The sequence below is a fragment of the Zea mays genome, chromosome 2 (genome assembly GCF_902167145.1).
Source record: "Zea mays cultivar B73 chromosome 2, Zm-B73-REFERENCE-NAM-5.0, whole genome shotgun sequence".
Classification (NCBI taxonomy): Eukaryota; Viridiplantae; Streptophyta; class Magnoliopsida; order Poales; family Poaceae; genus Zea; species Zea mays.
In genome coordinates this window covers 158,075,768-158,099,031 of record NC_050097.1, presented here as the reverse complement: position 1 = coordinate 158,099,031, position 23,264 = coordinate 158,075,768, and the positions used below count along the sequence as shown (strand labels likewise).

At 40.7% G+C, this 23,264-nt stretch overlaps 3 protein-coding genes across 5 annotated transcripts; 2 read left to right on the top strand and 1 right to left on the bottom strand.

Annotated features, from left to right (window-relative positions):
* The first annotated feature begins 365 nt into the window (after positions 1-365).
* Positions 366-9,015, top strand: LOC103647171 (uncharacterized). 2 transcript variants are annotated; one of them, XM_008671739.3, is made up of 14 exons: positions 366-653; positions 1,092-1,191; positions 1,296-1,423; positions 1,644-1,824; positions 2,094-2,206; positions 3,592-3,675; positions 4,362-4,410; positions 4,493-4,584; positions 5,087-5,216; positions 5,365-5,441; positions 5,513-7,188; positions 7,417-7,764; positions 7,836-8,565; positions 8,672-9,015. In XM_008671739.3, coding segments are annotated over exons 1-13 (3,513 nt in total). In that variant the 5' UTR covers positions 366-651; the 3' UTR covers positions 8,369-8,565; positions 8,672-9,015. The 2 variants fall into 2 exon arrangements, with proteins under 2 accessions (XP_008669961.1, NP_001355197.1); NM_001368268.1 differs by having other exon boundaries at positions 515-899; positions 8,672-8,895.
* Positions 8,690-14,928, top strand: PBF (Dof zinc finger protein PBF). Of its 2 annotated transcripts, XM_035965030.1 has the most exons (4): positions 8,690-10,891; positions 10,991-11,423; positions 11,618-11,695; positions 13,774-14,928. In XM_035965030.1, the coding sequence occupies exons 3-4, from the start codon at positions 11,639-11,641 to the stop codon at positions 14,692-14,694; spliced, it is 978 nt and encodes a 325-aa protein (XP_035820923.1). In that variant the 5' UTR covers positions 8,690-10,891; positions 10,991-11,423; positions 11,618-11,638; the 3' UTR covers positions 14,695-14,928. The 2 variants fall into 2 exon arrangements, with proteins under 2 accessions (XP_035820923.1, NP_001105400.2); NM_001111930.2 differs by lacking the exon at positions 8,690-10,891 and having other exon boundaries at positions 11,370-11,423; positions 13,774-14,927.
* Positions 14,929-18,067: 3,139 nt separating this feature from the next.
* LOC100275632 (uncharacterized) lies at positions 18,068-22,384 on the bottom strand. Its single transcript, NM_001366601.1, has 7 exons — positions 21,295-22,384; positions 20,286-20,703; positions 20,022-20,166; positions 19,617-19,732; positions 19,467-19,545; positions 18,941-19,174; positions 18,068-18,578 (listed from the first exon to the last, which is right to left on the bottom strand). Exons 1-7 carry the CDS (start codon positions 22,133-22,135, stop codon positions 18,231-18,233), a joined length of 2,181 nt encoding a protein of 726 aa, NP_001353530.1. The 5' UTR covers positions 22,136-22,384; the 3' UTR covers positions 18,068-18,230.
* Positions 22,385-23,264: the final 880 nt, after the last annotated feature.

Below are 23,264 nucleotides of genomic sequence, written 5' to 3'. Positions count from 1 at the left end.
GTAATGTTTATCGTTCCATATCTATGTTTTATACTACCTCCGTTCATAAATATATGACACAATTGACTTTTTTTCGAAAACTTTGATCACTTGTTTTAATCAAAAATATAAAATTTTAATTCAGGCACAAACTATTTTAAGTGATAAAACAGATAAAAAAATGATAGCATATTATTTTTTTTTGTATAAGAGGAGCGGTCAAAGTTTTTTTTTAAAAAAGTCAATGGTGTCGTAGAGAGTATTACTTTTTAACTTTTGTGATAACGCACGGACATATATCTAGTAGTGATGTAGATAAGGTAGAGATATGTTTGCATCAGTCTTCGTCAACGCAAAAGAAAAGTATGGATGAGTTTGGTTTGGCCACAGCAAAGTGAAGACACAGAGAATCCACAACGCAAGCGCCCCCTTCCTTCTTTCTCTACACCCTGCAGGCGCAGGCACAGCGCATTGCCCCCCTCCTTGTCCAGCGCCCCCAACCACAAGGAGTCAAGGAACAGGTCGGGGTCCAGCCATCCGACCCCTTGAATCCGCTTGCCCTCCTGCTTGATCCCGCCGCCACCATCTCAACCGCCCACTCCTTCCTCTCCCTATAGGGTTCCCTGCCGCTCCTGCGAATCGAGCAATCGGAGACCCCCGGGCCGCCCTCCAATGCGAGTTCCTCTCCTTCCCCCTACTCAACTTTCCCCTTTTCGGCTCGATTCACTACAATCTCATGGGAATTTTGCCGCACCGCCCTCTCCCTTCCTCTCCAATGTTGTTAATAATATTGGACCCGTGCGTGCGTGCGTGTATCCCCGTAGGCCGTAGCAGAGCACAATCCGGTGGTATTTAGGACTGATATAGATTTCTGCCGATAGATTTAAAGTTGGATGGTTGATTTGTTAGAATCGGGCAAGGTTCGATGCCATCTGTGACTTTCAATCTCTCATGTAACAGTTTTTATCCTGCCTGTGCTGTTGCCTCAAGGATTTATTGATTGATACCTTACCTGTTTTGAGTCTAGGTCGTCTTCTTATTGTTCTGCATGCATAATACTTGGGACTTGGGTGGTTGTTTCTCCTCACGCTAGCTGACTTGCAATCTACCAGGACGACCATGAGCGACGATGGCGACCGAACCTGCCCGCTCTGTGCCGAGGAGATGGACACTACTGACCAGCAGCTCAAGCCATGCAAATGCGGCTATGATGTATGTCTACTGATTCTCCTATCCTATTGTACCAATCAGATTGCAGCCCACCTTGTCTGCACTTTGTTTCATCATATAACAAGAACTGTCACTTAACTCTGCAGATTTGTGTTTGGTGCTGGCACCACATCATAGACATGGCTGAGAAGGAGGAAACAGTGGGCCGCTGCCCTGCATGCCGCACATGCTATGACAAGGACAGGATCGTCAAGATGGCTGCCACTTGTGACAGGTCCATCACAATGCTTCTCTGTTTACCAATCAATTTGTGTTTCACTTCAGCATACTACAACATTTGCAATTGGTTACCCTTTTACATATCATAGGAATATCATAGGAACAGGTAGGTCTTCTCAGCCTTTATTTCTGTCTCAGTTAACTGGACCCATCTGCGAAAGTTGGCCTTGTCACTAGGTAACTCAAATTTAACTTTACACTGATGATGGAAGCAGGACGGTGGCAGATAAAAATGTAGAGAAGAAGCACAAGACCCAAAAGGTTAAGCCAAAGGCAGCACCCACAGCAGCAGCAACATCAACCGTAGAATCAAAGAAGCATCTGGCTAGTGTCAGGGTTATCCAGAGAAATCTGGTGTATATAATTGGGCTACCTGCACATTTATGCAACGAGAGTGTGAGTTCACATCCAGATTTGATCAAGTCGTGTGATGTGTTCATTGTTTTCAAGTCGGGCGACTTGCTGGTCGTTCTGGCTGACCGACTTGGGTGATTAATCGCGATTAATCACGATTAATCAGACAACTTGGGGGACTAATCGCGATTGGTCCAAACCGACTTGGACGATTAATTGCGACTAATCGTGATTATTCGGAGACTTGAAAACAGTGGATGTGTTTTTAAATTTTACTTCTCACACCAACTCTACTGTTATTACTTGTTTAGGTGCTTGAGTGTAGGGAGTACTTTGGTCAATATGGGAAAGTTTTGAAGGTTTCAGTTTCCCGTCCGACTGGGCCTCCCTCTCAGCAGGCATCAGCAACCAGCAATATTAGTGTGTATGTCTCTCTGTACATGCATGATATGCTCATACTTCATATGCAGTTAGATTTCTACTTTCATTACTGGTTAATTAGTCTGATGGTATATCAAATATTTATCCACTGCTTCTATGCAATTGCATGTTTCAAGTTTCTAATGCTTCCTTGTGATACCATTACCAGACCATTGGTATTATAAAAAAACTCAGACTTCAATCTTGTTACTCGTTTTCCGATGAACTTGGTGAAAATGTGATAGTTATGCCCATATTCTTGCAACTAGATCAGTCATTTAGTTTAATCTGAGCTACTTAGCAGTGTGAAATGCCTGCAGCCTCCATGCGTGAAAGTGACATTTGTATCCTCATTGCCAACATTAGGATATGCATTGTATCATTGGCGTGAAATTCAAAGAATCAGATAGATGCAAGTTATCTGTTCTGGGCTAAGCTCAGATTCTAACCCTGCATGTGCAGATACCAGATATAGATGAAATTCATCCCTTAATGACATGCCTGATTTTCTTGGTTTGAGTACTTTATATTGTTCTCCTGGGATGTATTTTTTAGTTTCTGGGTGATTTCTCTTGGAAATTTCAAGAGTGTCTCGATGTATTACGAAACTGTCTTATGCCAGAAACTTGCATTGTTTTTTTTAACCAGAATTGAGTTAGGGTTATCATTAAGACATTAACCAAAATGGAGTTAGGGTGCCTATTTTTTTTTCTAGTGTAGACCTGATGTGTATATTGAAATGTGCAATTGTGCATGCTCGCAACGTGTCTAATATGGATTATGGATTGTATTTGAGTGGTTCCTTTGTTAAAGAACATGTGAAATTAGAGTTCTAGTCTTCTAGAACACACTCTGTTCCTCATCTTTATTTTCTATACACAATTCTTCCATGTGTTTATATGTTGCTGTGGTTCCTTGGTTTAGCTATCCTTGTAAATACCTGCTGTTACATAAACCAATTTGTTTTCCCTGAAGAGATTATGCTACATACTGATTTGTTAAGGATCTAGTAACCATGATCCTAAACTGTTTAAGGACCATTGGCGTTATTTGCATGTTGTTGCACAAGTTATTCCTTCGAGTCACAGGTAAGTGACCTTTTGCACTGCGTGCAGAGTATTTAAACACTGATCATCAACACCTCTTGACAGTTAGATTGAATATGTGAAAAATGGTATGAGCGTATCTGTCTCAAATAGTAGTTGCATAATGTTGTGATATTTCTGTACATTGTAATTGTTGCTAGCAATGGAAATTAGCAGTCAAAGGTACACATTAATGACTGAACGTCTTATTTGTGATGGTAGGGAGTGTTCTGTTTGTGTAACAGTTAGATACATAATTTCTGCTCTTGCTTAAGCAACGACTGATTCAGATCAAATGTTACAGGTATATTACTTATGCGAAAGAAGAGGAGGCCATCCGGTGTATTCAGGCTGTACACAATTTTGTCTTGGAAGGGAAAGTGTTAAGGTGAGTTTCTATACTTTGTGTTGGCGCCGATCCGGGCGCTAAACACTAGAAAGGACAGCCTGGCGGTGTTCTCTGCGAAAGCGTGGACGGTCCGCGGCACAGGGCCGGACGTCCGCGACCTGGCGCAAGAGCGACTCCTCTGCGTACGTCCGGACGGTCCGCGTCTGGGGCTCGGACGGTCCGCGATGGCGCAGAGGGTCTTCTTCGCAGCGGACCTAGATCTCGCCTCCCGGGAGGGACTCCGTCGGGGAGGAGAGATCGTAGGGTGTATCTTGGCGTCGGCAGGCCACCCAAGACGCTTCTAGTCGACGTAGAGCTGAAGAGATGTGAAGATTTGAGGTAGAGGGAGGCTAAATTAGGGCTAAACTAGAACTACTCCTAATGCATAAGGAAAAACGAGAAGTAGACTTGATTTGATCGATTGTGCGGGGTTCAATCGGCCGTAGCCCTTCATCTATATAAAGAGGGGAGGTCTGGACTTGTTACAAGTCGTTTCCCGAGCTAATCCCATGGTTTTAGCTAACAAATCCCGCGCAAAACTCGGAACACTAACTGATTCTGCGCACGCGCGGACCGTCCGGCCTCAAGGCCGGACCGTCCGCGAGGACGTTTTTGTGCTCAACACTTTGTTCTCTTCTTTAAATTTTACACAACATAGTAACTCAAATGGTTGTGGACTGTTGCAGGGCATGTTTCGGTACTACGAAGTATTGCCATGCATGGCTGCGAAACATGGTACAATTGTTGCTTCGATAGCTTCATTTACTTACTCTACTACCCAATTCACTTATCATTAATATTTCTTGACTTTTCTCAGGCATGTGGGAATCCAGATTGTCTCTATTTGCATGATGTAGGCAGTCAGGAGGATAGTTTTACTAAAGATGAGATCATCTCAGCATATACAAGGTAGCGCTGAACTATTTTTAACATATGTTGTGGAACCTTAGTTTCTTGTTCTGCTTCCTTATTCATTTCAGCCCTAAGTCATGTGCTAGTCCTGGCTTTCACGTTCCTTCTGTCTAAACTACTTGTACTCACATTGCCTTTTTTAAAACACCATTTACTTTTCCACTTTGGGATATAATAGTTAGTTCCTTGAAGCCATAGAAGTAAAGTCTTACTATGTATAAGCTGCTGGTGTTCTCCGTGGGTTGATTTACAAACACAACATGTCTGCTTCAATGTAGATGTTTATTATATTAAGTGTTGCTTTGATGAACTCATCCCTGTGCAAAATCTTGTTGTGTGTAAGCTATTGGTGTTTTTTATTACTTGATTTAGAAAACAGTATGTGTGCTTCGATGTGGATGGTTTATTATATTAAGTAATGCTTTGATGAACTTTGTGCTAAAACAATTTTGATAGTTTCAATTACTACTTTTCATCCACTCTTCTATATTTCTGTCAGGACTAGAGTCCCCCAGATGGCATCTAGTGTTTCGCAAAGACGTACAGGCACTGTGTTACCTCCTCCAGGAGATGATTTCTCTCACAGTGCGGTGGTTTCAGCCAAGCATACATTCAAGAATGGAACACTTGTATGTTCTTTATGCTGGAAATTCAAATTGACATTTCATTCTTTTTAAATTTCAGTCTTCAATGCTGCTTTCTAGTGTAGGTTTAATCTCTGGCATTTCATCATGTCTTTGGCTTACATACTCCATTAACTGGCTGCCATCTGTGCAGAATACCACCAGTCAGCCCAGACTTTCACCTCCAAACAGTAGTTCTGGGAGGTCCACGCTTCCACCAGCTGCATCATGGTATGATACCTCTAAAAGTCTTCTGCTACCTTTTTTCTATGCACTGATTTCTTTTCCATTTTTATCTGCAGGGGGCAGCGTGATTTGAATGCCAGGATAACAGCTACTGGAGCGACATCATCACAATCTCATACAAAACCAAAATCAGAATCACAGAGTAATCCATTTTCAAGTTCTTCAGCAATTTCCAGTACAAAAACACCCTCTTCATGGAATGATGATACAAGTACAGCAGCAAAAATGCCTGAAGGACAGCAAGTGTCAGAAAAAGAGTCTAAAACCTTGCAGCCGTATAAGCCTGGTATTTCAAAGGAAACACAAGCTCTATCGTCACTGGAGTCATCACTGGACATAGACTTCTCAACAATACCTTCAGCTTGGAATGATGATGACATTGTAGTATCAGATGGGATGCCAAAAGGAAGCGATGAAAATCAAGTTCCAAATAAAAATGGTGAGCTAACCCATCCAGCATCTAAGTCACTGGTTTTATCTAAGAAAGACATAGAAATGAACATTACCAGCAAAAATCCTTCAGATTTTTTATCAAGTCTAGCAATATCTAAATTAGATGTAAGTACTAGTGATGGTGACCACTCAGATACCAATATTACTCCTAAAAGCCTTACTTCAAATGCTGTAGAATGCCAATCTTGTCATGCTGCTGGGGAGAAAATGTTGGAGGATATTGGATCCAAGGACATCGACATGGAGAAGATATCTTCTCAGATATCTTCAGTAACATTAGGTGGCAACGATAAGATTCAGAGTATGGCAGGAAATCAGCAACCAGATGTAATGCCATGCACATCTATTGATGTGCCCATGGATCAGAATTTTGGCAGAGACCGATCTCATCTCAATCTTAACGAGCTTTTATTGCCTTCAGAAAATAAGGATAGTAGTCTTTCTTGTCAATATAGTTCTGATAAGCGTCTTGCTTGGAGTTTGAAGATGCAAAATTGTAGCGTTACTCCTTTAAATGATACAATAGACTCTGCAATGCTCACTGACAAACCTTATAGTATACTGCTGGAAGGTTCAGAGAAACCATCATATCCACCATTTGTTGAATTTCCTAGTACATGGGATACCTCATTGTGGAATGATACAAAAAATAACGCTGCATCGACGATTGACACTATAACTTCTTCACAGATGCAGACAGGGTTTTCTTCAATCGATAACACTTATGCCTTGCTAAATGGAGGTCAAGATGGGCTAGGTACTGTATATACACATGATAATGTTTCTGTATATACACGTGGACGTGGTAATGTTTCTGGACATCCTGGAATGGGAAGTCATCAGCATAGAGCAATGGGTTCAGTAAGAACTGATAGTATAGGAAGTTTTGACAAGACCATAAGCGTAAATAAGGATGAGAGCAGAATAATTTCTGATACGTTGTCAGAGTTTAATCCATGGGATGATTCATATTCGACTGCTAACAATTTTGTTAGGATGCTTAGGGAATCTGAAAATAATGATGTTCAGTGCACTGCGCCTTCATGGAAATCAGGAACCGGGAGCAAACAGTCCAGATTTTCATTTGCTAGACAGGATAACCAAGGAAACTTGTTGGATTCATCTCTCAGAAACTGTGGTATTGGTACTGAGCAGAATTTCAGTTTGCTACCCCAGAATTCTCGAAGAAATATTTACCAGAATGGTCTTGCATTCCAATCTCTAGAGAATGAATTTTCAAATAGTAACTTTCCTGGTCTATTAGATATGGCAACTACTGGTGAGTACTATTATACCTTTTTACTTCTTTGCCCGACTGAGCAGAATGATAAGTAGTACTGCAATTGAATGAACATATTCTTTGTGCCACACTTATTTTTCAGTGAGCATTGGTAAATATATCTGACTCATGCAAATAGATTGTTGGTCTACTGGTGCTTATTATGTGATTTTTTAAATTTTTTTCCAGTGTTAAGTTTATGTGCTTACGAAAAATTTGCTTTCTCAGGTACATCAATGTCTAAAATATCTGCTCCCCCAGGATTTTCAGCACCAACAAGAGTACCCCCTCCTGGATTTTCTACTGCATTTCCATCCCAGGATAGTTTGAACCCCACTCCTGGGTTTCCTTCTGGGATTTTGTCTCATGATGGGTCTATCCCCCTTTCTAGATTCCCTTCATTTTCTTCTGGAGTTTCAGCTCAGGAAGTGTCTAAGCTCCCTACTAGACTGCCTTCTCCATTTTCTTCTAGATTTTCATCACAGGATGGTCCTGATCCCCCTTCTAGATTCCCTTTTTCTTCTGGGTTCACATCACAGGATGGGTCTAATCAGTTGTATGGCTCAACAAACCCAGGTTTGTTTCCTGTCCCTTATTTTCCTAGAACTAGTTTGATTTCTCATCATTCCTTTTGTGGTGCTTTGCAGAAAATCTTCTCGGGGGTACTGTTCTGGGTGTCGACGGTAATCATTATCAATCTCAGTTTGGAAGGCACTCAAGTGACATGGAGTTTGATGATCCTGCTATATTAGCTGTGGGCAAAGGGCTGATGCCTGGAATTGGCGATTCAGGGCTGGAGATGAAAAATACTCGTGCTTCACAGTTGCAACCAGCAAGTAGTGATCCAAGATTTCAGCTACATGTACAGCCAAATGTGCAGTCTCATCAAAACATGAGATTCACAGACCCTGTGCAAGATGGTTTGAACCATATGAATGATAATTACCTGGCATCCAGATTTTTAGCTCAGAACCATGGTCCTCTATCTCCTTATGTGCAGATTCCGCAACAACCCAGAAACTCGCAGGTTACAAATGGTCACTGGGACGGGTGGAGTGAATCGAGACAAGGGAATAACATTCCTATGTCAGACATGTCCAGGATATTATATCCAAGTGAAGTGAACAAGTTGCACATGCTGGGTTCAAACGATATCCATAACAGAGCCTTTGGAATGTGATTGTCTCCTGGGATAATGTGTGACTTTGAGCTGACATATTCGCTTGGGGCGTTTTGTGGAAGTAACTGGTTGCACAAAACATAGTATACCTGAGGTGGTTAATGGTGTTGTGCTTATGAGCTGGCACACAATATTTATTGCTATTGGAGTTGACCAAAATGAACCTTAGTTTTGGTCCAGCCAGTTGAAATTACCAGGTACGCATGCCATTGATTAGGTTTCTTTTTTTGTTAGTGAGAGCACACAGGTGCACAAACAAGTTGAAAACTGGCCTTCCTTTTTGGTTGATTTGTTGATGATCAGGTTCATTCTCGTCTATGATTTGTGACGCTTGAATGAAAAGAACGAGAAGAACAAGGCAGCTGAAGTTGAAATAGATATAGAGATATGTCTATCATGGGATTTGGGGCGACCTGTGAGTGAAAGAAGCTTAGGTGTGGCAGTTTGTTTTTCTTGTGTCTGTACATGATGATATTGGTCGGTGGTTGTAGTATAATTTGGTGATCGGCGGTGGCTGTATTAACTTGTAGTGGTTGCTCTTGCTCCCTCTTGCTTGTTTATGTTAATTAAGGGAATTGAGGTGAAGGTCTAGTGTTACCCATAGCATAATAATATACGATACATAACTGGTTTCTTTGCTAGCATTACTTCATTTGTTTCAACAACAGCAAAAAAGAAATCCCTTAACCTTTCTTAAAAACGGACACTTTGTTACCGTGCATTGAGAATACCCTTGGAGAAGCTTCTGAACTACATTACACATAGGTCTATGTGGTGCTTGAGGCCAGAGGTTTGAGTTGTATTGTCAAAACTCCTTCGGGCCTCCGCACTCTGTGTACTAGGTCGGCGTATCAGGTCTAGTTTGACCTAGCCAAAAGCTGCCCTGGGGGTGTCCTGCTCATAGGGTTCTAGGGCCTAGTCGCCAGAGTTTGGCCCTTGATGTGCGAGAAATTTGCTATTTTGCCACTCTCAATTTTGGCGCCTTGAGAGTGTCGGCTACAATTTCTACCGATGAAGATCCTCTAGAGAGATCAAGTGTTACTTTGATGAAGTGTCTATCTTATTTACGGTGAACATAAAGAAATCATTCTTTAAAGACCTGAGTTCTTGTTTTGTTTTATTTTTTCTTCTCTTGGTCTTTCATCTTTGCTCTTTTGTTGGATCTTTCCAATATGAGCTCTTGGAAACTTTTTAGTTCGATCGAAATGATTCAGTTTGAACATAAAAATCCATGTTTTTGAGCAAAGTTGAGAAAACCACAAACTAGAGGATGGTTCCTTGGATTCCTAGAATTTCTTTGATGTGTGGATACCATGAAAATATCCTAAAGAAGGCGTATGCAAAAGTTCATTTGGTAGAGTTTTGACTTTTTATCTTTTGGTTCAGGCTATTGGAAGCTATTTGTGTGGCACTGACGTGTGAAAGCACAACACTACCGTATTGAGTGTTGTTGCATTTTTTGTCGTTGGAGCTAAAATTTTGTGGATACCTTGAAAATATCCTAGAGAAGGTGTGTACAAAATCTTAGCTTAATTGAAGTTCATTTGGTAGAGTTTTGACTTTTTATCTTTTTGTTCATGTTGTTGGAAGCCATTTGTGTGGCACTGAAGTGTGAAAGCACAACACTACCACATTGATTTTTGTTGTTGCATTTTTCTCTGTGTGGTTTGTTCTGTAGTGTTTATTTCACAATTTTAAGCACATATTGCCATTGGTTTACATTTGTGTGTTCTCGTGTGAGTGTTGGCTCTTTTTGTTCTTGGGATCGAAACCAAGATCATCTTAATAAACAATTTTTTTTATTAGATTCCATTATTCTCCATCTAGCCACCTTGTATGGTCCTTTAACTTGAAAATGTTTTCTAATAACCTTAAAATAACTAGAGATCTATCCTTTAGATCTTGCATAGCAATTACTGTTGAGGACAAAATTTGAAGTCTTGAAAACCTAGCTTAGTTGGTTCCCTAAGCTAGCTTAGCTAGATTATAGACTAAGCATTACTATTATGTAATGCTTATTGACCTGAGTAAAATGCATGTATATAATGTTAGTTTGAGTTCAAGTGGGCATAAAATGCTATAGAAAGTCCATACTTGTGAAAACTTATTTAAACCTTTTTAAAGTCGGTAAAGCCATATTTTAGGGAAGTCTGAGTTAAAGTTATAATTTAGCATGGTTGTGTAAATGATTATGATATGTACCCAGGGTAGAGATCATCCCATAAATATAAAGTGTCATCGTCGCTTGATGGCCTCGAACCATATTTGTCATCATTTTTTATCTTTTAACACCCTTTTGTCTTTTGTCCCATAACCCAACTTTTTCAACTCCATTTGATGCTCTTCTTCATCTGCATAGCATAAGAAGGCATCCTAGTTGGTGTATTGAGCCTAGGGCACATAGGCATGCAAGTGCTCAAAGTGGGACCCCTCTCAGGCGAGCGTTCGATGATTCTACTGTCAAAACTGGCTAAGTTGGTTTCTAAATCTGACTTAGCTAGAATTCATAGAGGAGCCACAAAGGTGTGTATGTGAGAGTTGCATGAGTGTGCTCATGTGATGGCGTGTTCTAGCATCGACCGTAACTGATGTGATTGTCACTTTTGTTTGTTTTTCATGTAGGAAAGGGGAAACATATGTGCAAGATGAGAAGCTTGTAGTGTAAGATGAGTGTGAGCACTGCACCATTGATTTTGTCATGATTGTCAAGTTCTCCACCGTTTTTGTTGTATGTGAACAGAAGAGAAGACTTGCAAGTCATCTAGGTGGGCACAACATCCATAAGACCATGACTCCATGTGTGCCATGCATGTGTCATCAACTAACAGACGCGCACTGCATGTTTGCTTGCAAAGAAATCTGGCACCGTTTCCACCACACCATCTACTAGCTGGCTCTCCATCTGTCTAGTCTCTAGCCCACTTTTTGTACATTAGTCCCTCACACCATACATCCATCTTGCTCACTCCTTTTTCTCTCTATAAACAACTAAAGGAGGCATCTCTCACATCATCATCATATCTCTTTACCCCTTCTTCCCAGCGACAAGAGAAAGGTTAGCACAACATCGAGCCCATCCTATGTACTTTGTGATCCTTCTTGGTGTTGTGATACAAGTTTGGTTGATAGATATGTTGATTTTAAGAAATTTTGATTGCTTTACTTGCTAGAATCGATCGATCCTTTACATGATAGGCGGGTGTATATATGTAAGTGCTTGTTCATGGATCTATGCTATATTTGCTATAGGATTAGAAAAAGGAAAGATCCATGGACATGATCTCCGGCAGCACTGCAGCAACATCAACACCCCACAACAACCAACAGGTAAATTGGTGATCGTATCCTTGCGTTCGATCCTCCCTTTCATGTTTGCTACTTTCTTCCCATATATAGATTGATGTGTAGGTGTTGCTCATACATATTTGTTAACCTTTATATATGTTTTTCCTTCTTCAATTGATGATGCAAGTCCATTTCTTTCTCTTGATTTCAGGTAGCTAGCTCATTGGTAGAATTAAGACGTACACATATATTGGTACATATGCAAGTACTCATTAGATAGTGCATGAATATTCTACATGAATCAGGCAATGGATTAGCTTCCAAATTAATTCAAAGCTCCCTACAATTTTCAATTTATTTCAACTATAATTATTTAATTATAACATGCATAATTAACAAGTATCTAAAATTTATTTAAAACATAGCTATCAATGCATTTTTGGTGTGATAGGATCTTTACACCATGTATCTTCTTCCCTTACTTTGGTGACCCTAATGAGATTAAGGTTCAGGGTTGGTGCTACCTATAGTCATGTGAGGCTTGAGGGAAATCCTATGGTGGTAGAGTGGTGGAGGAGGATGCGATAGGCTAAGGGCTACGAGATTACAACATTACCACATCCCCAAAAAAGCCAAATTAGTATCATGATAGATGTAGCAATGATAAGGATCCACCAAAGATTAATAAGGGCGTTAGAGTGAAAGTATAAAGGCATGGTGGAGAAGGTGAATAAGGCACTGTTGGTGGGGTTAGGGGGACTAAGTTTGAGAGTGTAAGGTGGTCGATTGGTATCAGATGCGATGCATATGAGACACAAACATTAGCATATCGAGCATGGTGATCTAGAATGTTAGGGTGACACCCATCATCTATCTTAGGTGAGCTGGTAGTATGGGACACAAGAGTGTGTTGGGTATGGTAGTGATGGAAACATGGGTGACAAGTAGGTTCTGATTTATGGATTTAGGCTTAAATAGGGTAGTAAAATGAGGCAATGAACCACACTGATTGGTGGCTTAATATTTAGGTGTTAGGCTTCCTAATGCCGAGTAGGTAATGTATATGGTCCCTATGAGACGATGAGATTGGTCAAGACAAAGTAGGGAAATGGGCCAATGATAGTTATCCCATGGATTGACAGTTATACAATTTACTAGGGATAGAGAGGATGAGGCATGTTGGAGTGACTAATTTGTGTTGAAAGCAATGCAAGTGAGACACATACATGGGAAAATCAAAGATGGGGCTTAAGTGCACTAGGGTGTTTATCAGTATCTAATGCCAATGAGCAAGGAATTGGCACTAGTGTAGGGCTAGATGAGGCAATAGTGTGTTAGGTATGGTAATGGTGACACCATAGATAACTATAGGGGAGGTGTAAAGGATGTGACCCAGTTTGTGATTAGGGTTAAATGGGGTTGCAAATGGATTATTGAATTAAATTGATTGGTGTCCAAAGATTTTGGTGCTAGGTTTCATGAACTATACAAGTGGGCTAGGGATATAGGCTCTATGGGATGATGAGACCAGGGAAGGCAAAAGTGTGACCTATAAATACACATTCTATTTTGGTGTGTCATACATACATATGGAATGGAACACAATATACTTATCTACCCTAAAAAGGTAAGATTGTGCTCATCACTAGGGGTGCAAACAAATTGAATACAAATGGATACCACTGATACTATACATGTAGTATCAACTATGTCAGTTTATATACTAATGGATATTGACATCATAAATATGTGATTTGATTATTCGTATATGGATACAATATCGAATGTTGAAATAGCCAAACTTGAACATGGACGAATCTAAACTCTTCTAAATGGATTTAGACTCAGATACATCAAAAAGTATATGTACCATTTGCATCCATAGTCATCACACATTCTATTCACTATAGAAAATTACCGCTTTATTTCCATCTAAAAAGGTAGTACACATTTCATCCTATGGTTTTGAACAAGTTTATGCTTCATGATTATTTAATCTGTTAAAACACTAAGTTAGGTGATAAGTGTAATACTATAGAATTATTTTTCTTTGCTTATGGAGATAATAATGGCTCTCACACACATAAATAATTTGTGCATCCATAATGTATTTGGTGTAGGCGGTGATGTTGTCATCCCCCATTATAAAGGAGGAAGCTAGGGACCCAAAGCAGACACGAGCCATGCCCCAAATAGGTGGCAGTGGGGAGCGTAAGCCGAGGCCGCAACTACCTGAGGCGCTCAAGTGCCCACGCTGCGACTCCAACAACACCAAGTTTTGCTACTACAACAATTATAGCATGTCACAACCACGCTACTTTTGCAAGGCTTGCCGCCGCTATTGGACACATGGTGGTACCCTCCGCAATGTCCCCATTGGTGGTGGGTGTCGCAAGAACAAACATGCCTCTAGATTTGTCTTGGGCTCTCACACCTCATCGTCCTCATCTGCTACCTATGCACCATTATCCCCTAGCACCAACGCTAGCTCTAGCAATATGAGCATCAACAAACATATGATGATGGTGCCTAACATGACGATGCCTACCCCAACGACAATGGGCTTATTCCCTAATGTGCTCCCAACACTTATGCCGACAGGTGGAGGCGGGGGCTTTGACTTCACTATGGACAACCAACATAGATCATTGTCCTTCACACCAATGTCTCTACCTAGCCAGGGGCCAGTGCCTATGCTGGCTGCAGGAGGGAGTGAGGCAACACCGTCTTTCCTAGAGATGCTGAGAGGAGGGATTTTTCATGGTAGTAGTAGCTATAACACAAGTCTCACGATGAGTGGTGGCAACAATGGAATGGACAAGCCATTTTCGCTGCCATCATATGGTGCAATGTGCACAAATGGGTTGAGTGGCTCAACCACTAATGATGCCAGACAACTGGTGGGGCCTCAGCAGGATAACAAGGCCATCATGAAGAGCAGTAATAACAACAATGGTGTATCATTGTTGAACCTCTACTGGAACAAGCACAACAACAACAACAACAACAACAACAACAACAACAACAACAAGGGACAATAAGGTTAGTGTGCCAGACCGTGGAAGCGTTGCTGCTATAAATAATGCAATTGGGTAGTAGTACCCAGTGAAATCAGGAGAGACTAGTAGCCTAGGGTGCATTTTGATTTATTTAGTTTTGGTCAAGATGACAAGTCATCATGAATCACCCTTTTTATTCATTTGCATGTTTTGATGAGAGTTCATTTGCAGTAAGCTATATATCATTGGATAATTAATCATTTGGTTGGATCATCAGTTCCTATGGGCATTTTCTTCATTTTTTCTATTCTTTAATTTATTAACTAATGTATAGCTTTTCCAACTTAACTACTTAATTTGGATAGATGAAGCATGTTGTTTAACATGAATTATGGTAGCCAGAACCGTATCTATATACTATTGGTAATAACAATTTGTTGTTGCATATGTATCTTTTGAATGTTTTATTCCTTTTGTTTCAACTTTCAATGAGAAAATTTAACAACCTTAGTTATATGAGGCTATGCATGGACCTCTTATTGTCTTACATATGTGCATGAAACACAACAACTACTTGCTTCATATATACTATAGTCTACATGTCACACACAAGTATGCATGTATATATAGTATATGGCACACACAATTTACACATTTCCACAAGGTGACATATGTGTAGAAAGAGGATCCACATGTTATATGATTCATCAGATATTATTAAAAGTATAGAATATAATATTGGAAATTAACTAAAAGAATGGACTACTAGTTAGGAAAGTCGCAAGTTGAGTAGCGATGGGGCACATGTCTTGGCTTCCCAAGAAAATACAATACACTGGCAACTGTCATGGCCATGAGATGCTTCGTTGGATTCCAACTCCTACTAGGCCTTGCATTCATGTTTCCATCCTTGTATATAGTATGAAAAGGCAATAAAGGCACACATCTTTTACTTTGTAGCTATGTCATTGCTATATCATTGTACATACAACACCTACAACCTGATGTAAAAGTGACACACACACACACACACAAATGCAAATCAATCTTGAGCTGCATTGTCAACTATGGACTTGTTTGACATAGCTCTACGTGAGATCTAGGTTGGATATCTAGTCTGAAGCAAAAATAAAGTGGTTTACGTATTTGTGGTTGTGGTCAATCTATATTTAAACATAATGGTTTATTTAAAAGCTCTTATGTACCACTAGATGCAAATTCAAAATATCACAAACTAATTAGGTTCGTAGATCTCATAAGGGATGTCGACAACAAGTTCCCTTAGTGAATAGGTATATCACTCACCTTGTCATGCATGAAGTCGAGATATACGATCAAACCATCCCATGGGGCTTGGTGAAAGCGATAGCTTTGACCTAACTTTCACTTGGATATTACTTCTTCATGTGTCCTAGGGAACAATTTATTTTTTCCATCATTGCTAGTGTACAATTTCAAAAATCATATTTACCAAAGAGTTCACCAAATTACCATGGCCATGTTTGGTTCAACTTCTTGGCAAATTATGGTGATCGGAAGCAGTTTTTACCATCCAAACAATAGATTCTCGCAGCAATTCTCGATGAAGCTCTTTTTTCAAAAACCAAAATACAACAAGGACACAGAAGCGCGTAGGAGGTCGCATTCGGGAGAAGTCGCTCACACCCCTGTCTGTCTATGCCCGTCTATAGATTGGGTTTCCCTGCAATAGCAATTGATTACTTTTTTCCTACAATAACAATTGATTTGTCCGGTTGCAGTTCAACTTTCGACCGTGTTCGTGCTTCATGCTCATCTTCGTCTTCTATGACACCTCGTGTTTACATATATGTGTATTAATATTAATAGGTATCTATTTATAATGGAGAACTTTCTAATTACGTGCTCATTAGTTTGATAATGTATTTTTTGTCATATTTTATTTTTAGAATTTGTTCTTTGTAAATATGTCCATGCAAACATTTAGATTCGTACCAGTTTCTCCCTACAGCCACGTTGCCAAACACTTAGATTCTTACCAGTCGGCTTCTCAGAAAAGCTCGTCAGAAAAAGCTGATCCAAACAGGCCTATGATTGATGTGGTGGGCCAATGTGGAAAATTTCTTGCGGCCCTAGTGATATATTTGCAACCATGGCCATGACTCCACGCTTGCTTCAAATTCTATCGCTACATCTGAAATAAATTTCATTCCAAAACAATTTGTTCACTCAGTGAGTCGAATTACTTGCCTCCTCGCTTGTATTTGCAAGTTGTTACAATCCTTTTATCATTCAACATGTGGGTCTAGTCAGTCGTTACGATCATCTTTCTCTTAAGGCCTTATTTAGTTGCATCTGGATCCAAAGAGATTAGAGAAGATTAAATTCCTATCTATCAAAATTAAATATAAGGTGATTTAATCCCCTTCAATATCATTCGATCCAGATACAACCAAACAAGATCTAAATAGATTACCTAACAAATGTTACCAAACCACACAGAGAGACCTCGGTGCCAACCGCCATTCGGAAGACAGAGCCATGAAGAGTGGAGCTTCATCTTTGGTGTATGAAAATGATGTTTAGCATAGATCCTAGTAGGGATGACAATGAAAAATTCCCTAACAGGAAATAACTCTCCATCTCTGTCCTCCCGTTGAATTTTTTCCTGTGAGGATCCCCTCGAACGTTTGCAGGAGACATTTCTTTCCCATCACCGTTCTCCACGGGATGAGAATCTCCGGCAGGATCTTCGTTCCCACTTAAATTATAAATAGAACACACATCTTTTATTATTAATACAAAACATTATCACTTATACATATTGTCATATGTAAGAAACTATTATGTGTATATCAAAATGTGCACATTTGTACAATGAGCGATCTCTTGACAAAGTAATTATTTATTTTTAACATTAATTAGTACACAAAACATCGTCACGTGCAAGTTTAATAGGTCTCTGTAGAGAATGGGGATAGAGAATGTTTTCCTGTCCACGTCCACCCGTCGATAGAAGAGTTTTTCCCGTTTACATCCACGTGGAGTAAGAAACTTTCCATCCCCATCCACCCGTCGGTAGAAGAGTTTTGTGTCCCCGTCCACCCGTCGGTAGAAGAGTTTTCTGTCCCCGTCCACCCGTTGGTAGAATAGCTTTCCCGTTCACTTATAATAGAGGAATTCCCGCAGGAAATCAAGTCCCATTGCCATTTCTAAATCCTAAACCTCTTTGGTGGGAACGCTTGTCCTTTCTTCTTTAGTTTCGTCATGGCTCTATCATTCCATTTCGAACACCAAAACAATTGGGTCGAAAGCCAAATGTCCTCAGGGTAACTACAAGAGCAAATTTACATCGTGTTTAACAAGGAAGGCTATGGATCATCGTCGGATAACAAAACAAGTGAGCTGTCCTATCCAGCAAAAGAACAACAGCTCCAGCATGTGCCTCTGTCCTCTAGCACTTTTCTCATGTAATGTATACTATACAGCCATCTCAAGGCCCTACGGGAATGTAATTCCCAATATCAAAAAAAGGCAGATGTTCTGTTGCTTCTCTGCAACATGGACCCAAAAATAAAATAAAAAAGTTGCATGGTTGATCACTGCTTTCTTGGCAAGATCTCTCGTGTTGACTCACTGGAATTTTTCTCATCTTTTATCATTGCCTTCTTGGCAAGCTCATAGCCTGCAAAGTTCATTGCTCCAAGAGGAGCAATCCAGAAGAAGCGGGGGATCGCGCCCTTAAAGAGCCCAAGTGGACCCTCGTTTCCAAGGATGGACAAGATTATCATCTGCATAGACACTGGTGTGCCTGGAGGGGCAGTCATCATCCTAGTCTTCATCACGTCAAAGGGAGTGGTCACTATTGCCGCAAGTCCTCCAGACAATGCTCCAACTGCCACTACTTCCCATGCTTCCAAGTCTCTCCTCAAAACATGCTGTGCTGCCTGCAGAACAAAAAAAAAAGCCATCATAGATGCACCAATATGCAAGGCATAGTGATACAAATATAGCTATCATTTACAAATTATGAGAACCAAAAGTAGTCACGAGTACCACTAGTAAATGAGCGAAAATACCCCTTAGGCAGCTCCATTTGGTACCAACTTTCACGTGTCAAAACAAAGTCACTAGGCTGCCTTTTTGGAGTTAAGAGGAATGACATTTTCCCCCCAAATCAATAGAACTGATAGCTCAAAATCAGCCAAAGGTAGTTAAGAATGGTAGCTGACTTGTTAACAACATAGGGATTTGTGAATGCCACTTTGAAGGTCTGGTGAAACCAGGAATCAGTTCAAAACGAGGATACCTTCTTAGCTTCTGCATAGAGGCACATTCCAGCAACATAGAAAGGAACCTCGCGACACAGTGTGGCCCCAGTGCCACGAAAAAATCCCTTTGGGCCATCTCGTCGCATGGTGCCAACAATCGCCTCCCCTACATTGTCGAATATTCCAGCCTGCAATCGCTGCTTAAGAACCTCACAAGGGATACGGACTGCAGTCCCTAAGACTGTGCTGCAGAAGGATGCAATTGATTGCACCTATGGAACAAAAAGCATATCATCAAGCAATTCCGCAAAACACAATAACTATTACAGAGAACCAGAAAGTTTCTATTACAGCTACTAAATTCTAAAAAGTTCAATCATAAGATTTATAAGGTGGGCTCCATAAGGCTATGGCCAACAGATCATGCATATGGTCGTGCAAAACATTGTTTTGCACTGTAAACTACATTGTTTTCAGAGTGGAGTTTGAAATGAGAGATGAAAATGAGTAAGCTGCTGGAGATAGCCTTAAATTTTGCACAAGTACTAGAGTAGTTAATCATACTTGAATCTCTGGAAGTGTTGGAGCGACATTAATTAATACAAGCTTGCTTGCTTCAAAGATTCCTGTCCTCAAACCATGGCTGCAAATGACAGGATTTGAATTTTATAGCCTACAAAAGATTTGCATATAAACCTATGAAATACCACATACCTTGAAAACTGGCCGAGAATTGCTGGGATAGAACCTCGATACAATCCTCGAAGTCCAATTTGTGGAAGCTTTGAAATGAGCTCGGGAAATGAGAGTGTAGATGCTTGGACACGTGTCTGATACATTAAAGATAAAGCAATTGCATTTTGATTACTTTGGTCAGCAGGCTAAACTTTTGTTATCCCATATTAATTCGTGAGGCCACAAATAATGCCATGGCATACCATATGTGTATTCATTTGTGATAAGAAATCATAGACATAATAAAGTAAGATCTCAAAATGGGATGCTATACATAGAAAGTGCCAGTTCAATATCATGTGCTTTACTGAATCACTTGTTTGAACTAAAACGGTATAAAGAAGCATGGTAACTAAAACAGTATAAAGAAGCATGCTACTGTACCTTCATTGAATCAATAGGATGCAGCAGAGAGGTAGAGAGAGCACTTGCAAGACCTCCAGCTAAAGCAGACTTCAAAACACTTCCTGTAGATATTTCTATAGGTGGGGATACAGCAACAACGGTGGCTGCTTCAAACCAAATGTTCCTGAGTGAATTTGTAAGTAAAGAGAAGATAATTGTCAGAATTGGTGATGATTGCAGAGTCACTATTCCCTAAAGCCAATTCAATCACAGGTTTCTTCTAACAGGATACATCAGACATACCGAGGATCATCCTCAAGGCGTTCTGAAGGAAGTAGAAGCATGAAGTTGCGGAAATGGCCATATGAGATTGATCCTTCTGAATCAGCATTTAGATACCGTAGCATGGCAGCGGCATTATCTTCATTGGCTGGAAGTCCAGCACCTTTCAAGGAAGTCAAAATTTGATTCTTGTGAAGTGTTCCAGACTTGCTCAAACACAACGTGGTATATGCTCGGAGAATGGTTGCTTCCTTCTGTTCCATCAAGGATAAAAATTGCTTCCACCCAATTGATTTCGAAAAGAAGTTGCTTCTTGTACGCCTGAACAATTCTCGAGCATACCTCCTTGGCAACCGCCTCTTCCTCGTTGCAATTTCGAGATCTTCTAGAGTGACTTGGCCATCACCATCTCTGTCTAACTCTTCAAAGAATCGCTTTCCTGCAGCAGCAGAACATCAGTTACAAATATCACCTTATGATCTAACTAATACATAAAAGAGCAACCTTTTCAAAAGTATCATTGCATTATGTTAAGCAGAATGCTGAATTGCTGAGGTACCAATTAGAACTGTAGTTTGAAGATCGTATAATGGATAGAGTGAGCTTGACTCAAAATGCACTAGCAGGAAAAATAACAGGATGGTACCCCTTGTTGTTGCATGGATCAATTAAAATGTCTGGTAGGCATATCTTTGATAGTAGTTCACCCAAATTTTCTAGATACGGTGGTAAAATAATGGATAACATCAGAACAGATTTTATGCTGTAAATTGTAGATCCGAATGGCATATCCTGAATCTGAATATTGGAAGAAGTCTAGTGATTAAATTGTACAAAATATAATTACTTTTGACTCTAAAACTGGCATTTGAGCCTTCTGTAGAGGACTAATAGTGACTGATCTAATTTGGTGATTTCCGTGCCATATATTAAAATGAATGCATGATTGGCAATTGCAGACCATGAGCCTACATACTGAAGAAGTAGAAATGTGGACACTTCTCTGCTGGAAAATGAAAAATTATGTTACCTTCAATTTCCGCATATCTGAAGAAGTCTTGCACTGAGAAAAGCTTCTTCTTGTCAGGATGTGCATCTGCCGATGTCGATGATCTGCTCACCAGCTGCGGAACTAATTCAATGAGCTCCGTCAGTGAAACTGCAGAAAGCGTAGACCGCAGACGCTCCACATTCGACAAAGGAATGTTAAGCAACCGGGCAGGCAATTTTTGTGCCTGCTGTTGTGTACCACTAGCAATGTCCACCCTCTCGCCGTTCCCAATCACAGCACCATCCTCCTGATTGCTGACTGGTGCTGGTGCTGGGACAGGGGAAGCACCACCCATGATGCTTGCTGGCGGTGGCGGTGGCCCAACCTTTGCAAAGCCCAGATTTGAAAGGAACCCATCGAAATCGGCCCTCTTCCCATCGATTACCTTCCTGAAAACCACAAATTGCTCCAACTGTCGGGTAGCGACAGCAAATTCCTCGCCTTTGTGCTTGCAGGCGTCCTCCAGCGCGTGGAGGTTGTGGGCGAAGGCATCGAACGCAATGCAGAGCAGGAGCTCCAGTTGCTGCTGCGGGGTCGCGCCATTGCTGGGCTCCTGGTAGAGCGGCGGGGAGTGTTTGCCTGCCCGTCGCTTGGGCCTGAAGCACCTAGCGAATGATCTGAGGGGCTTGTGGAAGAAGTTGGTGACGACGACGTGGAGGTGGAGCAGGCAGTCGACCTCGGGTTCGTGGTGCTGCTTGGAGTCGGGGTTAGGACTGGAATTGGATCCAGGGATGTGGATGACGGGAAGGTGAAGGTGGGTTATGGCGCCACGAGCTGCGGCGACGAAGGCATCGAAGGGATGGTCGGGTGCCATGGACATCAGGGTCAGGAACTAGGTGGTGCTTCCTGTCCGGTGGTGGTGGACTGCAGCGAGCGTCGTGGAAGGCATAGCAGCAAGGTTGGTGAGGCCCGCCTCACTTAGAGGGTACGAGTGAGCAACAGCCCGATTCTTCTTCCACTTTGGGGAGATGAGTGTAGCGAGCGGTGGGCAGGCAGCGGTGGAGGCCGGCCGTGGCCGGTGGTGACGAGGATGAGAGGGCCGAGGTGGAGTTGCAGTTGCAGACGAGACGGGAGGCGGAGAAGCGGCGAGGCGAGAAACCGAGACCATGAGAATTTGAGGAAACTGCAGAAATAAATTAATTTCTCAGGGGAATGAAATGGATTACGATATTTGGATGGATATGCTTTTTTGTTCGCATTTGTATCTGTTCAGAATAACGGGGAGAATGTTTGGTTTTTTCTCTAGCATCAACCAAATACTTAACACCAATTCATCCCTCTTGATTTAAGAGTGTTTGATTTACGGAGACTAATTTTTAATCCTCTATTTTATTTTATTTTATTCTTTAAATAGAATTTTAGTTTTTGTATTTGATAATTTAGTTCTCATTAATTCTACGACTAGCATGTTCATCTCTCACTATCATTAATCTTAAATGCAAAAAAAAATCCTTCCTAGGCATTGTTTATCGTACTAACATCTTTCTCATGTGTAGGAGTGTTGATCCATTAACGACACCTTATACTTCTTTGAGGATCTTCTAGGCATATCCACAGTCTAAAGAAGACGAGTTGGTAGCTCATCATTCGAAAATTATATTTAAACAAATGGTAACGAAAAAGAGCTAAACCAATTACAATGTCTTAAAACGGATGAAGCAAAACTGAGCACAACTCTCACAACAATGTAAGGGTAAATAAATGTAATATAAACAAGAAAAGGAAAAAAATCCAAGACTAGAAGACCTATAAGGAAACAAAGATAAAAAAAAGGAAAACTCTTCTAATTAATTTTATACCGTAAGTACATCAACGATTAACTCAAAGCAGCATTAACAACAAAGAATGCTTGTAAAAAGGTATGTTAGTGAAAGGGAAATGTCTAAAATCTATTTTTATAATTGTTTTGATGTTTGATGACCATCACAACCTTATGGACTAATTGGTTC

Bases quoted from the DNA above. Each gene is read 5' to 3' on its own strand.
- LOC100275632 (NM_001366601.1), bottom strand. From the start codon at position 22,135: ATGTCCATGGCACCCGACCATCCCTTCGATGCCTTCGTCGCCGCAGCT. The intron at 19,546-19,616 runs GTATGTGGTATT...TGTCATTTGCAG, and splicing joins ATTCTCGGCCAGTTTTCAAG to CCATGGTTTGAGGACAGGAA. The intron at 18,579-18,940 runs GTATCCTCGTTT...TTTGTTCTGCAG, and splicing joins TCTATGCAGAAGCTAAGAAG to GCAGCACAGCATGTTTTGAG.
- PBF (XM_035965030.1), top strand. From the start codon at position 11,639: ATGGACATGATCTCCGGCAGCACTGCAGCAACATCAACACCCCACAAC. The intron at 11,696-13,773 runs GTAAATTGGTGA...TATTTGGTGTAG, and splicing joins CACCCCACAACAACCAACAG to GCGGTGATGTTGTCATCCCC.
- LOC103647171 (XM_008671739.3), top strand. The intron at 1,192-1,295 runs GTATGTCTACTG...TTAACTCTGCAG, and splicing joins CATGCAAATGCGGCTATGAT to ATTTGTGTTTGGTGCTGGCA. The intron at 4,411-4,492 runs GTACAATTGTTG...GACTTTTCTCAG, and splicing joins ATGCATGGCTGCGAAACATG to GCATGTGGGAATCCAGATTG.